This window comes from Onthophagus taurus, chromosome 2 (assembly GCF_036711975.1).
Source record: "Onthophagus taurus isolate NC chromosome 2, IU_Otau_3.0, whole genome shotgun sequence".
Lineage (NCBI taxonomy): Eukaryota > Metazoa > Arthropoda > Insecta > Coleoptera > Scarabaeidae > Onthophagus > Onthophagus taurus.
Genome location: NC_091967.1, coordinates 526,361 through 546,184, shown reverse-complemented (window position 1 = coordinate 546,184; position 19,824 = coordinate 526,361). Strand labels below are relative to the sequence as shown.

Here is a 19,824-nt window from a genome sequence, read left to right as displayed (position 1 = left end):
ATATAATCCCATTGAACTATGTTGGGCGTTCTTAAAAACTTATTACAATAAACATGTTCAGTCCAGCTCGGAGAAAAAGATCTGTCGTGTCAAGGAGACTTGGCAAAAAGCTCTTGGTCATTACACTCCGGAGATGTGGGCAAATAGTGTTCGCCACTGTGAAGAACTAATTAAAAAAGATTGGACAACATTAATGGGAAATTCATTAATAACTGATTTACCTCCTGTCATCATCCAACTAGCGGAAGACTCAGATTCTTCGAGTAATTCTGATTTTTAAACAATACTCAAATTTTAATTATAGCACTTAATTATGTTATCTTAATATATTGCTCACGAGTTTTAATTTCAAAACGTAGATATTAGCCAAGTGACGAGAGATTAGTGGCTTCGTCTTTAAAGTGACAATCAGTGACAACTTCGTTTAGAATATACACAACCTTACTTATTATTTAGTGGAAAATATTATAAAGCGTGGTCATAGAACATGGTATCTAAGGTGGTACAGACCGTTTTTTTATAAAAATTTGGCAATGACAATTGATTTAAATAAAAAACAGATTATATAAGATTATTCAGTTTTTTGTAATATTATTAGAACTATAGGCTAAATAAAGTGTGTGCTTTATCTTTTTATCCAAGAATGGTTTTGATCACGATAACAAAACAAATTCTAATTGTTAATATATAACGGAACAAGCTACATAATACAATTATGCATTTTACAAGAGCAACTTTTCCTACTCCGTTTCGGGTTGATATCATATTAATTGTAGAGTCTCTGCCAGAAGCAACTCCAACTTAATCGGATAATATCATATACTTTCTATTTTAATCAAGCCGAGGCGCAACAATGTTATAACCAGTTTCGGGTTGATATGATATTAATTGGAGAGCTCCGGCCGCAAGCGATCTCGACTTACAAGGGAAGTATCAGAACTGTCCCTCACCGATTTTGTTGAAATTTTGTACAGCGATAGTATGGCAAAAAATAAGGTTTACGTATTTTTTTATACGGGCTAATAAAGCCTCTGGGGCGAGTTATAAGGGTTGGAAATCGTGGCGAAATATACAGGGTGATTCATAAGTAATGGGCCAAATTGTAAATATACGTTCAGGAGGCCAAAATAATAATATTTTCATTAACAATAATGGGTCTTAGTCTGCTCCTTACTGAGATACAGGATGTTAAAGCGAAAAAAATAAAATAGATTTTTGTTAATAGATCAGCTACTTTTCTACATAATGACTCATAGTTGACTTATAGTTTTTGTAAGGGTAAACAATAATGTGTGAGAGGATTTGAGTTAACTCGTAGATGTCGCCACATGCGCCATATGAATTATGAAACGTCAATGAGCTTTTACGTTTAATGAATAGTTTAAAACATTTTATTGTTAAGTAAACTGATTCATTCTTGTCCTAACATAAATCAAAATGCCGAGACATAATCACTTTTCAAACGAAGAAATGAGAGACATGTTATGCGTTTACGCACAAGAACGTTTTTCTGGGCAAGCAGCATCCAGAAAATATCGTGAAATGTACCCTTACAGAAGGCAGCCAAACCGGAAGATATTTCAAAATATTTATAATCGATTGGGTGAAACAGGTTCATTTCGTCCAAAATATCATACAGGACGTCCTAAGATTATCACTCCGCAGCAAGAAGATGAAATTTTGGTAAGAATTGCGCAAAATTCTGAAATAAGCACTCGTCGATTGTCTGCAGCAACTGGAATAAGCCAACCATCCGTGACTAGAATTTTACACAAGGAAAATTTATATCCCTATCATTTTATACCTGTGCAAAATTTACTTCCAACAGATTATCGAATCAGAGTTCAATTTTGTCAGTGGCTAAAAGGAAAATTGAATAATAATCCAACATTCCTAAATAACATTCTTTTCACGGATGAAGCAACCTTTACCAGACGCGGAGTTTTTAATTGGCGAAATAGTCATGCCTGGGAAACCGAAAACCCTCGTTTAAAAAAAGATAGACATTTCCAGCACGAGTTTGAACCTACTATAAATACACGAGACGAGTTATGGAATAGAATTCAAGATGCAGCCAATTCAATACGAAATAATCCTGCTACATTTTTTAAAGTCAGACAATCCTTAACCAAACATGTTGAAAACCTTTTGCAGTAGCTCATAATTAAGCTTAAATTTAATTTAACTTCGCACAACATTAACATGTAGGTTTTGATAACAGTTGTCGTAAGTGGTCTTAGTTCAAGTCTGTTCTAATGTTGTATTTCGTTTTATTAACTGGCGTACAATAAATTGTTTTATTACGTAATTTTTTTATGGTTTCAGTTTAATATTGTTATCAATTATCAATTACGGTTAGGTAAATGTCAACATTCCATGCCATGCTTGTGTCTTAACAGATTAATGCTACGTCGACCACCGTGAAATGTAGTGTAGTGAATTAGTAAAATTCAAATATCTCGAAAATCGTTAATATTTTCAAGATCAAAGAAGTATAGCTTTTTTCTACAGAAATGATGGGGCTATCCAAATTAAACAAGTATGTTGTAAAATAATGAGCGATAAAAAATTTGTAGCTGATTTCATCTAATTCATATGGCGCATGTGGCGACATCTACGAGTTAACTCAAATCCTCTCACACATTATTGTTTACCCTTACAAAAACTATAAGTCAACTATGAGTCATTATGTAGAAAAGTAGCTGATCTATTAACAAAAATCTATTTTATTTTTTTCGCTTTAACATCCTGTATCTCAGTAAGGAGCAGACTAAGACCCATTATTGTTAATGAAAATATTATTATTTTGGCCTCCTGAACGTACATTTACAATTTGGCCCATTACTTATGAATCACCCTGTATATTCGCTTATAGGCTGTAAACGAAAATAGCTATTCAAATGTGGTAAACGTAAACTGATACTCATTTTCAAAGAGCTTTCCATTGATATATCACACATATATCTGAGGGCTTCGGGGGGTAAACTACCCTTAGTTTTTTGGAATATTTTAAAAACTACCCTGTCGATTTTGGCGATATTATGTATCCTTATAATACATTTAAAAATATTTCGTATGAAACCTGCGTAAATCTTAATTTACATCTAATTAATGATTTTCTTCAAAAGTGTAACAGTTTATCACATTATTCTTAAGTAAAGGGGTTATCTATCATACCCCGTAACTTTGCAGGGGATGGTCAGAGGCAAATAAGAAAAAACACGTCATTAATACTTTTAAACGTACTATAAGGATACATAATATCGCCAAAATCGACAGGTAGTTTTTAAAATATTCCAAAAAACTAGTTTACCCCCCGAAGCCCTTAGATATATGTGTGATATATCAATGGAAAGCTCTTTGAAAATGAATATCAGTTTACGTTTACCACATTTCGATAGCTATTTTCGTTTTCAGCCTATAAGCGAATATACAGTGTGTCCCTGGATTGTGTCCCCGTAAGGTATAATTGACGATAAATTTTTGAATTCAAATTCCATCTTTTACAATTAAAGTCTGGATGTCACAAAACGAAATATAACCAAGTTTTACGTTAAATGTCCTCAAACTACCAAAGTTAACGCAAGAAGTTTGTTAACCGTTGCAGGTAAAGTGGTACAACAAAAGTTGATTAAGATAAAATGTTTGTTATGTTAAATTATAGCCATATGCGGAATTTTATTAATTTAGCGCATAAAAGAAAAAATGAGTTTTTTCTTGAAAATTTTTTTCTAATATCCCGTTTTACAATAAAAACAAATGATCTGAGTGAACTAACAATTATTATTTGATAGCTTAGCTTTAGCCTATTGTCTATTGTGCCTATTGCTAGATTAATTGATCATGTTTACATTACAACATAAAATATTTATAGTGCGGTGCTATGGATTGGGGAACATTAGTTACAATGCAGTTTTAAGGCAATTTGAGGAAAAATTTGGATTTTTAGTACTACAAAAACAATTAAGAGAGTTGTTAAAAAAAATTCAGAAACAGGCAATGTGGAAAATAAAAGGAAGGAAAAATAGCTTTTAGATGAACATGATGCGGGGTCGATTGTTACAGTAACAAACGCAATGGATTACGGTAAAGTATCGTTAAGAAAAAGGGCAGTTCAAGTCGGTATAAGTAAATCCCATGTACAAAGAATTTATCGAGAAAATAAAATATTGCCGTATAAACAAAAATTTAACCACACTATCGAATTAGGTGATGAAGCAAAACGTTTAGATTATTGTTTGTGGCTTGGGTACAAAATTTTGAAAGACAGAACTTTTTTAAAAAGCGTAATATTTTCGGACGAAGCATCGTTCACCACTAATGGAGTGGTTACATCACAAAATTGTCGATTCTGGTCAAAGACTAATCCACATTATCGCATATCTTGTAAACGCCAGTATTCCCAGAAAGTGAATGTGTGGTGTGCTGTTTCTTGAGACGGTGTTATTGGACCTTCCGTCATAAACGGCAATTTGAATCAACACCGATATTTGGAAATACTAGAAAATTGCTTATTTAATTATCTTCACGGCGTGGATTTAGAAAAACGCAATAAATTATATTTTCAACAAGATGGTTGTGGCCCACATTCGACTATTTTAATTAGAAATTATTTAAATAATACGTTATTTGGAAAAAATTGATTGGTAGATGTGGTCCGCAACCATGGCTGCCAAGAAGTCCGGATTTAACTATTATGAATTTTTATTTTTGGGGTTATGTAAAACAAAAAGTGTACACTGAAAATTTTAATAACAATTTAGACCGTTTCAAACAAAAAATTGAAACTGTTATTAGAGAAATTCCGTTGGACCATATTTGAAAAAGTTATAAACCATGTCGGAAAAGGGTTGAATTATGTGTTAGTGTTGGTGGTGGTATCATTGAATAAGCTTTTATATTAATTTAGTTTAGATCGAAAATGTTTTGTTAATCTTATGATTTAAAAGTCTGCATTTTGCTTTTATATCCTAAATTAATAAAATTCGGCATATCGCTATAATTTAACATAACAAACATTTTATTTTAATCAACTTTTGCTGTACAGGGTGGTTCAAATTCGATGTCCGAATAGGCTCACTCGGAAACTATAAGAGTTAGAAAAAAAGTAGCTTACATGTCATGATCTCGTTTTTCGAGAAACTGCTAATGCCGAAAACCTCATAGCGCTACCGTCTTTTGTTTTTCCCCTAGAGGCCAAAATTGAAAATATCGTAAAACCAATAAGTGCAATTATCTTGGTTATTATTATAGGTGGAGTATTATAACTACGACATTATATGGACACTTTTTTACAGAAAATTTCATGACGGAGTCAAAAAAAATTTTTCGGTTTTAGATTTTGAGATATCATGAGAATTTTCGTTTTTTTAAATGGAAACAACCACTGATTATTCGCTTATTAAATTCGTTATTTTTTTCTGATTACAAAAATATAGGGTTCGACAGGTCTATTTCTTATTGTTTTAGAATAAAGCTAAAAATAAACTTTTTTTCTAAAATTTCCATCTAGTGTCGTCGAGGAAATTAAATTTACAGTTTCCTGTAAGTTACGGGGCGGTAGGTAAAATCTAAAAAGTTAACAATTAAATACGAAGATAACTTCTGGAATTTAAAAACAAATAATTTTTTAATATGTAACATTCTAACATGTCAAACTTTTCAAAATTTTCGTAATTGACCTTAAAAACAGGATTTTTAAAGTGACATTTCAGAAAATTTTTGAATACAAACAAATGTTGCTATGTTTATTTGAATTAAAAAAAAAACATATGAGCGCCATCTATCGATAATTTATTAAGTCATTTAAAAATAATATTAAATCGTAATAAAAAATGTGAAATAATGCAATCTATTCCAACTTTTGTGTAAAACATATATAAATTAAACAGTTTAACAAATATATTTGTTTCAAATATCAGAAATATGTTTTTTTAATTTTTAGTTATAGAACCGTAATTTACAGGAAACTGTAAATTTAATATCTTCCACGACACTAAAAGAAAAGTTTATTTTTAGTTTTATTCTAAAACAATAAGAAATAGACCTGTCAAACCCTATATTTTTGTAATCAGAAAAAAATAACGAATTTATTAAGCGAATAATCAGTGGTTGTTTCCATTTAAAAAAACGAAAATTGTAATAATATCTCAAAATCTAAAACCGACAAAATTTTTTTGACTACGTCATCAAATTCTCTGTAAAAAAGTGTCCATATAATGTCTTAGTTATAATACTCCACCTATAATAATAACCAAGATAATTACATTTGCGGGTTTTACGATATTTTCAATTTTGGCCTCTAGCGGAAAAACAAAAGACGATAGCGCTATGAGGTTTTCGGCATTAGCAGTTTCTCGAAAAACGAGATCATGACATGTCAGCTACTTTTCTTCTAACTCTTATAGTTTTCGAGTTAGCCTATTCGGACATCGAATTTGAACCACCCTGTACATTGCTCAGAAAGACCACTTTACTTGCAACGGTTAACAAACTTCTTGCGTTAACTTTGGTACTTTGAGAACGTTTATATTTCGGTTATATTTCGTTTTATGACCTCCAGACTTTAATTGTAAAAGATGGAATTTGAATTCAAAAATTTATCGTCAATTATACCTTACGGGGACACAATCCGGGGACACACTGTATATATTTCGCCCCGATTTATTAGCACGTATAAAAAAATACGTAAACCTTATTTTTGGCCATACTGTCGCTGTACCAAATTTGAACAAAATCGGTGAGGGACAGTTCTGATACTTCCCTTGTTAGTCGGATAAAATCATGTTACAAAAAACTGAAATATTTCATATACAAAAGATGTATTACTTTAGCCAATTTAGCTTCAAGTACTCGCATTCAGCATGTTTGTAAAAATTAAGTGTTATTTTAATTTTTTCATTACTGATTTTACATTCCTTGATTTTTGCCGCATTTCGGATGTGTTCAGATCGACATCTGATCGGAAATTATTTGTTATTTATGGAATACTTATTTTCTGTTGCATATAACAATAATTACACACAATTTCTAGTTTTCTTGTAGTTTTTTATTTCATCAATACAATTTAACATTTATTTTTCTTTTCATTTGATCCTGTTTTAAATAATACAATGTTTTAAATAAAAATCCTTGTTTATAATAGGTTCAATGGCTTTTAGAAAATTATGAAACAGCCGAAGGTGTTTCACTTCCAAGATCTACTCTTTACGCTCATTACTTACGTCACTGCGCCGATCACAAATTAGAACCTGTTAACGCCGCATCGTTTGGTAAATTAATACGATCGGTTTTCTTGGGATTACGTACAAGGCGTTTGGGGACAAGGTATTCAACAATTTATCGAAAAAAACTTTTTTTTTAAATTTTTTTTATCATAGAGGGAACTCAAAGTATCATTATTATGGTATTCGAGTGAAACCTGGTTCGCCTTTGACAACGATTGAAGAAACGGGGAGTAGAACGGTTCAAACGGCAAATAATATGTCTGGAAAAGTTTCTGGAAATGTGAATAGAGGATTTAAAAGGAGTAGTGACTCTTCAGATTCTTCTGTTTCTGTCGGGGTTATTTCGCAACATTTATCCTACCTTGGCGACGGAAGTAATGCGATTCCAAATTTTCCGAGTATTATAATTCCAGGGCCTTTACCTAAGGAATGTTCCTATGACGATGTTGATACGTTAAAGTAATAATAAATTTAGCTTCTTATTTTTTGATTATAATTTGTAATTCAAAATTGAGATGCAACCGTGTTTTTTTTTATTAATTTTAGATCAATTTATCGAGAACATTTAGAAGCCTTTCTTGATGCGATTATGAGCTTAGAATTTTGTACTGTTGAATCGCTTTGGAGAGAGTTTTGGAGATCGCAAGATAATAATAACGGCGATGAATGTGAAGAAGAAAAATATTTGTCAAAATCTAAATTATTTGCTCTTTGCACCTTGGAACCCGTTCAAACATATATAAGGAACGTTGATTTAATTTTTTATCAAAACTTAATACAAGTTCTAGTCCCAGATGTTTTAAAACCCATCCCGGCTACTTTAACACAATCTATACGTAATTTTGCCAAAAGTAAGGTTTTTTTTAAAACACTTTTAATTTAATCATAATAATAATAATTTTTTAGGTTTAGAAAGTTGGTTAACTACAGCTATGACTGGAGCTCCTTCGGGAATGCTCTCAGCGAAGTTAACCGCGGTTTCAGCATTTAGTTCAAGTTTAAGACGTTACACATCTTTAAATCACTTAGCTCAGGCCGCTCGCGCTGTTTTACATAATAGTACTCAAATTGCTCAGATGCTTGCTGATTTAAATCGCGTCGATTTTCATAGCGTTCGTGAACAAGCATCATGGGTGTGTCAATGCGACCATGAAATCGTCGCTCGTTTCGAAGCCGATTTCAAATTAACGTTGCAACAACAAAATTCTCTTGAACAATGGGCTTCGTGGTTGAAAAACGTCGTAAAAAGCGCGTTGAAACCGTACGAAGGAAAGCCAATGTTTTCTAAAGCTGCAAGACAATTTTTATTAAAATGGAGCTTTTATAGGTACTAAAGTTGCGGATTAAAATAATTTAAAGTTGGATTTTAAAAATTAATAATCTTGTTTTTGTAATTTTAGTTCCATGGTAATACGAGATTTAACTTTACGCTCAGCAGCAAGTTTTGGATCGTTTCATTTAATTCGACTACTTTATGATGAATATATGTTTTATTTGATTGAACATCAAGTTGCTGAAGCAACTGGAATAGTTCCAATAGCAGTCATGGTTGAAGGAATTGTAAGTAAGGTTTTGAAATTAATTTTTTGTAATTCGCGACGGTAATGAAAGCTATAACTGTACTCAAACGGGTGCTGTAATGAGACTCCTTACAGCACCCGATGCTGTAAGGAGATTTTAGTAACATTTTATGGAACTAGTTCATGTTGGTGACATTGGGTCATTAATTTTTCTAGTTGTCAATGTGATAATTTTTGTCTATGGATGTTTAAACACGTTCTTAGCATCGAATACAAGGTCCACAATGATGAGGACATTGAACTCTGAGCAATTTCTCTTATTTTGGGAGGTGTACATGAAACATTTTTTTAGGTGAATACATTTTGTGTTTTGACAGTTTCTAATTGTCAATTAGTGTTACGGTGTTACCAACTGCTGCATACCTATTTCCCTACATTGTCAAAATTTATTTTATTTTTGTTAAAAAAAAGGATAAAAACGCGAATTACAAAAAATAGCATAAAAAACACGTTTCATAAGACTTAAAGCACTCATTCATTAAAAAACTCGTGGCTTCGCCACTCGTTTTTCAACTTGAATTCGTGCATTTCAAGCGTGTCTTACGAAACTTGTTTTTTAATATATAATCTGTTCTTTATTTAAGTCAATTGTCAAAGTGTCGTCAAGTTGGTATTGAAAGTAAAAGCGCATGTCGTGACTTTTACTTTAATTGTGTGCCACCACTGTCTATCAAATTTGTTAAGATTGATTAAAAAACAATTTTCATATAATTTTTTTGCTGCTAAATCTACCATAAAAATGTTAAGAAAGGGTGGAACGGGATGTCAACTGTCTAAACGCGAAAAAACTCTAGAAACAGTATTTTAATCTTAATGATTTACTTAATTTTGCAAGAAATGAATGTGATTTTACTAATGGTAGATCAAAATTACATAAAATTATAAAATCTATGGGATATAGATATAAAAAGATTAGCAATAGAAAAGTGTTAATTGAACAACCACATAGTTTCAAAAAGAATTACATTTTTAAAGACATACTTGCAATACCTAGAATCCGGAGAGTATTATACTTTTGTTTTTCTTGACGAAACTTGGATTTACGAAAATGGCACCCAAGTTTATCAATGGGTAAATGAAAATGAAAGATTCGGTATTCCGCAAAGAGCAGAAGGCGAAGGAAAAAGATTTACAATCTTGCACGCAGGCACTTCGTCAGGGTTTTTGCCAAATTGCGATCTCTTGCTCAGTGACAACACGGAGCACAGAGATTATCATAAAAATATGACGTCAATTATTTTTATGGAATGGGTGAAAAATCAATTACTTCCAGCATTAAATAATTTGGGTGCGAAGTGTGCGGTAGTAATGGATAATGCTCCATATCACTCAAAACAAATCGAGAAAGCTCCAAGTTTCTGCACAAAAAAAATGATATGAAAAAATGGTTAACTGAACATAATATAGTTTGAACCAACCTTAAATAAAAAATCGTTATGGGAAATAATCCGTTATTACAAGACTCAAATTGAAAAATCCTTTGAAATTGACAAATTAATAAGAGACCATGGCCATACTGTTCTTCGCCTTCCTCCATACAATTGCCAATATAATCCCATTGAATTATGTTGGGCGTTCTTAAAAACTTATTACAATAAACATGTTCAGTCCAGCTCGGAGAAAAAGATCTGTCGTGTCAAGGAGACTTGGCAAAAAGCTCTTATTATTATGTTATCTTAATATATTGCTCACGAGTTTTAATTTCAAAACGTAGATATTAGCCAAGTGACGAGAGATTAGTGGCTTCGTCTTTAAAGTGACAATCAGTGACAACTTCGTTTAGAATATACACAACCTTACTTATTATTTAGTGGAAAATATTATAAAGCGTGGTCATAGAACATGGTATCTAGGGTGGTATAGACAGTTTTTTTATAAAAATTTGGCAATGACAATTGATTTAAATAAAAAACAAATTTTACTATTTTGTAATTCGCGACGGTAATGAAAGCTCTAACAGTACTCAAACGGGTGCTGTAATGAGACTCCTTACAGCATCCGATGCTGTAATGAGATTTTAGTAACATTTTACGGAACCAGTTCAAGTTGGTGACATTGGGTCATTAATTTTTCTAGTTGTCAATGTGACAATTTTTGTCTATGGATGTTTAAACACGTTCTTAGCATCGAATACAAGGTCCACAATGATGAGGACATTGAACACTGAGCAATTTCTCTTATTTTGGGAGGTGTACATGAAACATTTTTTTAGGTGAATACATTTTGTGTTTTGACAGTTTCTAATTGTCAATTCAAATTTCTATTTTCAAGTGTTACGGTGTTACCAACTGCTGCATACCTATTTCCCTACATTGTCAAAATTTATTTTATTTTTGTTAAAAAAAAAGGATAAAAACGCGAATTACAAAAAATAGCATAAAAAACACGTTTCATAAGATTTAAAGCACTCATTCATTAAAAAACTCGTGGCTTCGCCACTCGCCACTCGAAACTTGTTTTTTAATATACTATTTTGTAATTCGCTACGGTAATGGAAGCTATAATAGTACTCAAACGGGTGCTGTAATGAGACTCCTTATAGCATCCGATGGTGTAATGAGATTTTAGTAACATTTTAATAATAATAATAATAAGTTTATTGCCACATAGTTAATACAAGAGAAAAATAATATATATGTATACATAAATGAATAAGTAATGCATGTTGACAAAAGGTCAGTTTATCGCCAAAGGCGATGTCTTCCAAAAGACCCAACCAGCAACGTATATAAAAAAAAATCAATATGGCTATATAAATAATTCAACATTTAAGCAAAAAGAAGAAAAAGAGCAAAGAGGAAAAACAATACAACAGTTGATAGAGAGGAAGAGAAAGAAAAAGAGGAGAGAAGCAAGCGATATCAATAGTTAGATTTGTAATGATAATAGATAATCCCTTAAGCAGACCTTAAATGTGAGAAAACTACGAGTGTTGCGTATTTCCATGGGTAAACTATTCCAAAGCTTTATAGCCTGCACCGTGAAGGATCCATGATATCTCTCGGTGCGATGAATGGGAAATATAAGTAACGTATCAGACTGTGCTCTAGTAGGCAGACCGCGAGACGACATGAATTGAAAGTTCGAGTACAAGTATCCTGGGGTCCGAGAAGAAAGTATCTTATACAGCGTTGTCAGTATACGGAATGATCTGCGCTTTTCGACAGTCAACATTTGAAGGTGATTACGATATTGCGTAACATGGTCGTACTTACCCAGCTCAAAAATAAAGCGTAGACAGTTGTTCTGCAACCAGGTCGGGATACACAGCATCAGCATAATCTATGTGGGGCAGTATTAATGAGTAACAGAGATTACGACGGACAGCAAGGGGAAGGAAGCAACCAAGTTTACGCAAAGAATGAAAACAAAAATAGACCTTCCTACAAACAGACTGAATCTGATACCGCCAAGACAGCGCTGAGTCCATTGTCACCCCCAAGTTTTTGACCGTATTGGTGAAATGTATAACATTGTCACCGAGTATCAGTTGCGTATCATTGGAAGAGTAAAATTTTGCGTCTTGGCAATATTTAAACTCAGGCCAAAACATTTAGACCAGTCAAGTATCCTGGACAGATCATCATTAAGCCGCGCCATGGATACCGGGAGCTCATTCACAGTTGTTGATGTATAGATTTGAAGATCATCCGCATATAAATGATAGTTGCATGAAATGAATTTGGTAACACTGTTTATAAAAATTGAAAAGAGTAATGGACCCAATACACTTCCCTGAGGCACACCACTACGACTTTGAAACACAGAAGAAGAAGATGAATTGTCACGCACACAAAAGGAACGTTTAGAAAGGTATGATCTAAACCAAGTAACGCACTCAGGGGCAATGCCCATAGCAGACAGAGACGACACCAGTAAGCTATGATCCACAGCATCAAATGCTTTGCTGAAGTCCAGCAAAACTAACAAGGTTATTCGTCGATCGTCACAGCTACGCTTAATATCATCAGTAACCTTGATGAGTGCCGATGTGGTACTGTGGCCCGGTCGGAAACCAGATTGATAGTCTGTAAGTAGTTTATGCTCATCAAGGTAATCCTCCACTCGATTGTACACCAAGCGTTCAAGTGCCTTAGATAATACGGAAAGTATCGATATTGGCCGAAAATCACTCAATCGAGTAGGGCACTTAATCTTAGGAATGGGAACAACGCAGGCCTGTTTCCAAATTGTAGGAAAGGTCGAAGACGACTCTATGGAGAAATTAAAGATATGAAGCAATTAATTACGTCCAAGATGGGAAGGAGTTGCCTAACACTAACATCGTCAGCACCGACACTTGTAGAGCGCGTTTTTGCAAGAGCGTCCCGAACCTGAGACTCCTCAAACATGGTGAAAGAAAACCGAGAATTGACAAGAGTAGAACCACTGATAGTGAGCAATGTTGACTTCTTGATTGACTCGTCGAGAGTAGTGGGCGAATAAGCAAAATAAGCACCTAAAGAATTACAATCAAAGCTATGGCCGGAAGGAGTTTCAATTTCGCCAAGAGAACGCATAGTCTTCCAAAACGTTTTCGGTGTTGTATAAGATAACTTCTGATAAATGTAAGTTTTTTTGGCATTTCGGCAGCGGTGGTTACAGAGGTTCCGTAGAACGCGGTAGTTTTCTCTATTAATATTGGAAGCATTTCGGCGAAGAAGGACCTTAGCCACGTTGCGCTTACGCATAAGATCTCTGATCTCGTTATTGAGCCACGGAGCAGGCGAACGCCTCGTTTTTCGCAATTTTAAAGGTGCATGACGATCGTATAAGTTTTTCATTTCTGTATTAAAAAAATCGACTTTTGCGTCAATATCTGACATGTAGTATAAAGGCAACCAATCGATCACAGATGCATCAGACACCAAGGTTTCGTAGTTGATTTGGGCGTAGTCACGAGTAGATATGGTGCGACTTGGGTACAGTTGACGTCCGACCTGGTTCCATTTTACGGAACCAGTTCAAGTTGGTGACATTGGGTCATTAATTTCTCTAGTTGTCAATGTGATAATTTTTGTCTATGGATGTTTAAACACGTTCTTAGCATCGAATATAAGGTCCACAATGATGAGGACATTGAACACTGAGCAATTTCTCTTATTTTGGGAGGTGTACATGAAACATTTTTTTTAGGTGAATACATTTTGTGTTTTGACAGTTCCTAATTGTCAATTCAAATTTCTATTTTCAAGTGTTACCAACTGCTACATACCTATTTCCCTAGATTGTCAAAATTTATTTTATTTTTGTTAAAAAAAAGGATAAAAACGCGAATTACAAAAAATAGCATAAAAAACACGTTTCATAAGACTTAAAGCACTCATTCATTAAAAAATTCGTTTTTCAGCTTGAATTCGTGCATTTCAAGCGTGTCTTATGAAACTTGTGTTTTAATATACTATTTGATGTTTGTTGTATCAATTTAAATACGTAAATATTTGTTTTTACAAGCGTGAACCTCTACAAAATATAAACCTCATACCAGTGGATCCTTTAAGTAATGGAACAACAATGGTTCAATCGGATTCGAAGTTGGGTTGCGTAAGTCCAACGGATCCAACAAAAAGAATGAAGATTAGCTAGCTTTCGGGGGAACCTAAGTACGTAATAACATTTCGTTAGCAAACCAAAATTTTTTTCGTCTCCAACAGTTTTTGAGTTCTCAGTGATTTTTAGTTCAAAGTTACATTTAATATACAAAGTCATTAGAATTAATTCAATTTATCGACAGGGACCATGTTAAGTTGTTTATTATTAGATCTATAATTCTTTTGTATTGGTTGATACATCATATTATTTTATTTTTGCATATTTATGCAAATTACGGTCATTTTTTCTTTTAATGTGTTGATTAATTTTAAGTGAGTTATTTTTTTTTGTTATTTATTTGGGATTTTGGACGTATTCCTAATAAAACCTAAATATAAGGTTAAGTTTCGAGATTAAGTTATATCTGGATAGAAAAAAAATTACTGTGGATCGTATAATAAATAGTGTGTGCAATTTATTTATTGAACTAAGTACTAGCCAAGTGGATGGAAAACATGACTTATTTAAGTGCCGTCGATACAATTAATATATGTGACAAATAATTTGTGTATATATGTATTATTGATACTAATAAATAGGAATTATATACGAGAATTATACCAGACGCAACATGAAATATTTCACTTGGGAAAATAGTTTTGTATTGAATCGTTCTCGTCTAAGTGCACAAAGAATTCTTGTCAGCTGTATACTTGAAACAAAAAAAAAATAATAATGAAACTTTTTCGTTTTTAATGGCCTAATCGTGTGTAACTAAAGCAAGTACCTTATTTTATGTTTTGTATGTTGAAATGAACACAAACATGTGAGTTTTAAAAGTTATTTTTATCTACTAAATGAATTTTAACCAAATTTTTTTTTCTTAATGTTATAGATAAAATGTTGTATATCACATGTGGGTTAGAACAATCGTATCTATCCCACTTGTAATATCAAACCATGGTCGCCTCGGAATATTTTTCATTCCATTATTTTTGTAGTGTTTATACAAAAGTTATATTTTGTATAAATACGAAATGGGTATATAAGTAGGAAGGCTTTCACGGCTGGTGTTAATTAAACTAAAACTAGCACAAATATAGCAATATCACTAGAACTAACAATAGATCTAGAACTAGAAAGGTTTGCGTTAAGCATTTCGAAAAAGTGTTTGACGTTTTGGTTACTTCTTCACATACAAGAATTAATAGTAATACTAGAACTAGAAACACTCGGGTTTAAAGTTAGTTCTAATAGCTAGAATTAACACTTGCACTATCATTAGAACTAACACTAGACCTATAACTAGAAAGTTTTGGGTTTAGTCGTCTTGAGAGACGTACGGCTAAACCTTTCTTTTTTGGTCCAAAATACGCGCTAGGGCTTATTTTCGGGGGAGGGCAAAAATAAAAGTATATTTATACAGGGTGTCTCAGCGAGACCGGTCATTAGACGTTCTTGGGGTTCTAGCCAAACAAAAAATTTGAGAATGCAGACTTAAGTATTATCAATTACGTTCTCTTCATCTAAAACATTTTCAGATTTCTAGCACTTCCGGTTATACCGGAAGTCGCCACCTACTCTATTTTTTTAAATGGAACACCCTGTATATTTTTACATATTTGGATTTGTCTGTTTTGAAGGTTTATAAATAACTTTACTTTTTGCAATTTGAACCAGCAATTCTCGAGTTATTCGAATTTTTCTAGAAAAATTTACTCCAGTGGACATTTGTTTAAAAAATCATAGAACACTCAATTTTTGAGATATCAATTTAGGATTCTGAACGTGCTTAAACAACATGATGGAGTATGTTTTGGTGCCGAGAACGGCTGTCTAGATCGTTTGGTCACTTTACTATGATACGTTAACTTTTCGAAATTTGGAAGCACCATAACTTCATTTTTTTAAATGGCACCCCCTATATTTTATTACTTAGTCGTCTTCCGCGTCTCATTTTACATCTTTTATATTCCATATGTCCTATGCCTAACATTAATAGTTTGAGAAATAATTAGGGTTTTTTGAAAAATGCTCATATCATATGGATATTAACATTAGTGTGCCATGGAAAACAAATGTTTAATGACTTATTGATAAACGTCAAAGTCTAATTTAGGTTGTTTGATGCTTGTGAGTCTAAAACCAGTTAAAATGGATATTAATAACGTAAATAATGTTTATACAAATGAAGAAATCCATAATTTATTTTTGTGCATGAAAAGTGCGACAAAGTTCTTAGTAGAACTTGCAGAATGTTTAATGAAAATTATCCACATTTATCTTAGATGACAAAAGGTAAATTTAGGGGAATAGAAGCACATTTTTTGCATTTTGGACGAATTAATCACGAGTTAAACTGACCAAAAAATGTAGTAGATAATGCAACGGAAGAGGTGAATACCTTGGCTTATTTCGAGCCCAGTCCCAACACCTCAATTCGAGCTGCCAAAGAAGATCTGGGAATCATACTACGAACTTTGTCGCTCTTTTCATGCAAAAAAAATAAATTAAGAATTTCTTGATTTGTGTAAATATTACTTTCGTTATTGTTATCGATTTTAACTCGTTTCAGTACTAATATTAAGGGACATAACAGATAATTATTAGCTCACATGCATCAAGTGACGTAAACAAGTGAGTTTCTGACAAGAACTCATTGAGAAGGCTTGTTTTTCATGGCACACTAGGCTAAATATCCATATATGTGTGCATTTTTCAAAAAACCCTAATTATCTCCCAAACTATTAATATTAGGTGTGGGTCATATGGGATATAAAAGATGTAGAATGAGACACCGAAGACGACTAAAAAATAAAATATGGGGGGTGCCATTTAAAAAAATGAAGTTATGGTACTTCCAAATTTTGAAAAGTTAACGTGCCATAGTAAAGTGATCAAACGTTCTAGACCGCAGTTCTCGGCACCAAAACATACTCCATCATGTTGCTTAAGCATGTTCTTAATCCTAAATTGATATCCCAAAAATTGAGTGTTTTCTGATTTTTTGAACAAATGTCTGCTGGAGCAGATTTTTCTAGAAAAATTCGAATAACTCGAGAACGACCGAATCAAATTGCAAAAAGTAAAGTTATTTATAAACCTTGAAAACAGACAAATCCAAATATGTAAAAATATACAGGGTGTTCCATTTAAAAAAATAAAGTTGGTGGCGACTTCCGGTATAACCGGAAGTGTAAGAAATCTAAAAATATTTTAGACGAAGAGATCGTAATTGATAATACTTAAGTCTGAATTCTCAAATTTTTATTTTCGCCAGAACCCCAGAAACGTCTAATGACCGGTCTCGCTGAGACACCCTGTATATTTTTATTTAATATTTATTTTACACAGAATACAGAATTTAAATTTATTCAATTGCAGTCATGTCATCTTTTTCTGGAACATCGTCATAAATAAAATTCTGAATTATATTCTGATTTTCTTCCAAATCCATTTCCTGTTGACTTATTGGTGCGAATCTCTCATGTCTTGCGTTATAGCTATCGTTAAATGAATACTTCTTGTTTAAGTAGCCTGTTCGTAGTGGATTGGAAACATCATTATCAGTTATTTTGTCTCATGAACTTCTTGTAAGCCTGATTTTTCAAAATTACCTCGATGATTTCTCACCATTCTGTTTTCAATATATTCATTGATTTCCATCCGCAAATGATCCTTGAATATTGGGCTTGTTTATTGCAATGTCAAGTGTCTGGAGGTAACCAGTCATTCCTGCCAGAATCATTATTTGATCAATCTTCCTCTCAGCAAGAAAATTTTTCATGTCTTTAGCGCGGTGGGTACTGGCTGAATCCCAAACTTGTAAACTTCTATTGTGACCCCTCAACAGTGGTGGCAGCATAAAATCAACCCACTTTCTTATAACTGCTTGGGTGCACCAGGCTTCAATGACATAAATTCCTGAAACACGTTGAATCTGGTCTTTTTTACCTTTAGTGATTAAAAATGGCGATACTTTCTTGCCATCTATCGTAACCGGTAGAAGGAACGTAAATTGACGAAGAAGCCTTGTGGTGAACTGTCGTTTGAGCTCCTTGGCCTAGGAATACCGCGGTCTCATCCATAGCAATCATGTTGCAGAGTTGATATTTCGAAAAATCGATGCCATCAACAAAAAGCTTAAATGCAAGTGCACGCTTAATGTTGTTGATCTCCTTAGAGACAGTTCATAGCGTTTAACACGTTGACTGCCAACTACGAGATAACTCGTAGTGTACGTTCTGGCCTAGGACGCCAAGTACGAGTTATCTCGTAGTTTGTTTATTTTCCATAACCGTACAGTTAGCATTATATTTAAAAAAAACAAATATTTCCATGAACAGAAAATTTATTAATAAATGACCTCCACCATTTCAACAACATGCATGTTTGAAATAGTCAAGACTTCTCGTTTGTCTTTTCATTTACATACAGTAACGGGACCGTTTCGCGGCCATGTAACTTCCCCTTTTTTCAGCTTTCGATTTATCACATCTTGGGGATTCTCCTTTCGGTTCTTTCGTAAAGTTCCACATACATAAGTTTTTCGGGTTGTCAGTAATTTTGTAAGTGTAACAGAATTATAAAAATAGTCCATGTGTAGTGTATATCCCTTATCGAGATAATCTTCAGCTAAATGTAAGACTATATCAGTGGTGTGACCTAAATTATTGTCAGTTTTTTCAGATTTTCCGCTATAAATTCTTATTTTCATAACAATACCATCGGACTCGCATAATTCATACAGTTTGATACCATATTTATGTTTATTTTTTATGTATTGGCGAAAATATAATCTTCCACGCCATAGCAGCATTGATTCATCAATACAAATATTTTTATTTGGCACGTAGTTTTGGCTCATAATATCATTGAAATGATTTAGTATATACTGAGTTATCAACTAAGTGAAAATAACGCAGTAGCAATTGAAATCTATTTCGACTCATATGCGATCGCCAAAACATTACATTATATAGTTTATTTCTAGTCCAATAATGATTGAGATATTTATAATTAATTAATAATATTAATTATAAATAAAAATTATAAAGATACATACTCAAGAAAGACTCCACTATATCTGATTTTCTACTGACGAAGTTAGACGCATCAAGCGACAAGTCGAAACGTGTTTGGTATGTACGAATTAACTTGTAGTTGGCTTCTGCGAAGAGTTTTTTGTAACAGAAGCCAACTACGAGATAATTCGTATGATCGTTATTTTCTAAAGAACACGTTCCCTACGCTTTTTGATTATATTATTTATATTAACCCTAATTTAGAGTTTATAACAGTATAACATAATAAAATTAATTTGTCTTTTTGGACCGGAATCCTGAAAATTGTCGTGGCAGTCAACGTGTTAAGGAAGTTGTCCAACCAGTGTGACGATGCTTTAAATTCTTCTGTGGATATATCAAATTCAATTGCTGTTTCAAGGGCAAATTTTTGAATATCAGCCCTGCGCACAACCAAACCCA

At 33.1% G+C, this 19,824-nt stretch overlaps 1 protein-coding gene across 11 annotated transcripts in view; it reads left to right on the top strand.

Annotated features, from left to right (window-relative positions):
- Positions 1-15,089, top strand: part of LOC111421675 (regulatory transcription factor Rfx) — a 30,732-nt gene extending 15,643 nt beyond the window's left edge. For all 11 annotated transcript variants that reach the window (XM_071201559.1, XM_071201566.1, XM_071201565.1 and 8 more), the window contains 6 exons: positions 7,145-7,326; positions 7,380-7,685; positions 7,773-8,077; positions 8,133-8,553; positions 8,627-8,786; positions 14,261-15,089. In XM_071201559.1, coding sequence (XP_071057660.1) covers positions 7,145-7,326; positions 7,380-7,685; positions 7,773-8,077; positions 8,133-8,553; positions 8,627-8,786; positions 14,261-14,392 — 1,506 coding nt within the window. In that variant the 3' untranslated portion in view covers positions 14,393-15,089. The remainder of the gene's footprint in view (positions 1-7,144; positions 7,327-7,379; positions 7,686-7,772; positions 8,078-8,132; positions 8,554-8,626; positions 8,787-14,260) is intronic.
- Positions 15,090-19,824: the final 4,735 nt, after the last annotated feature.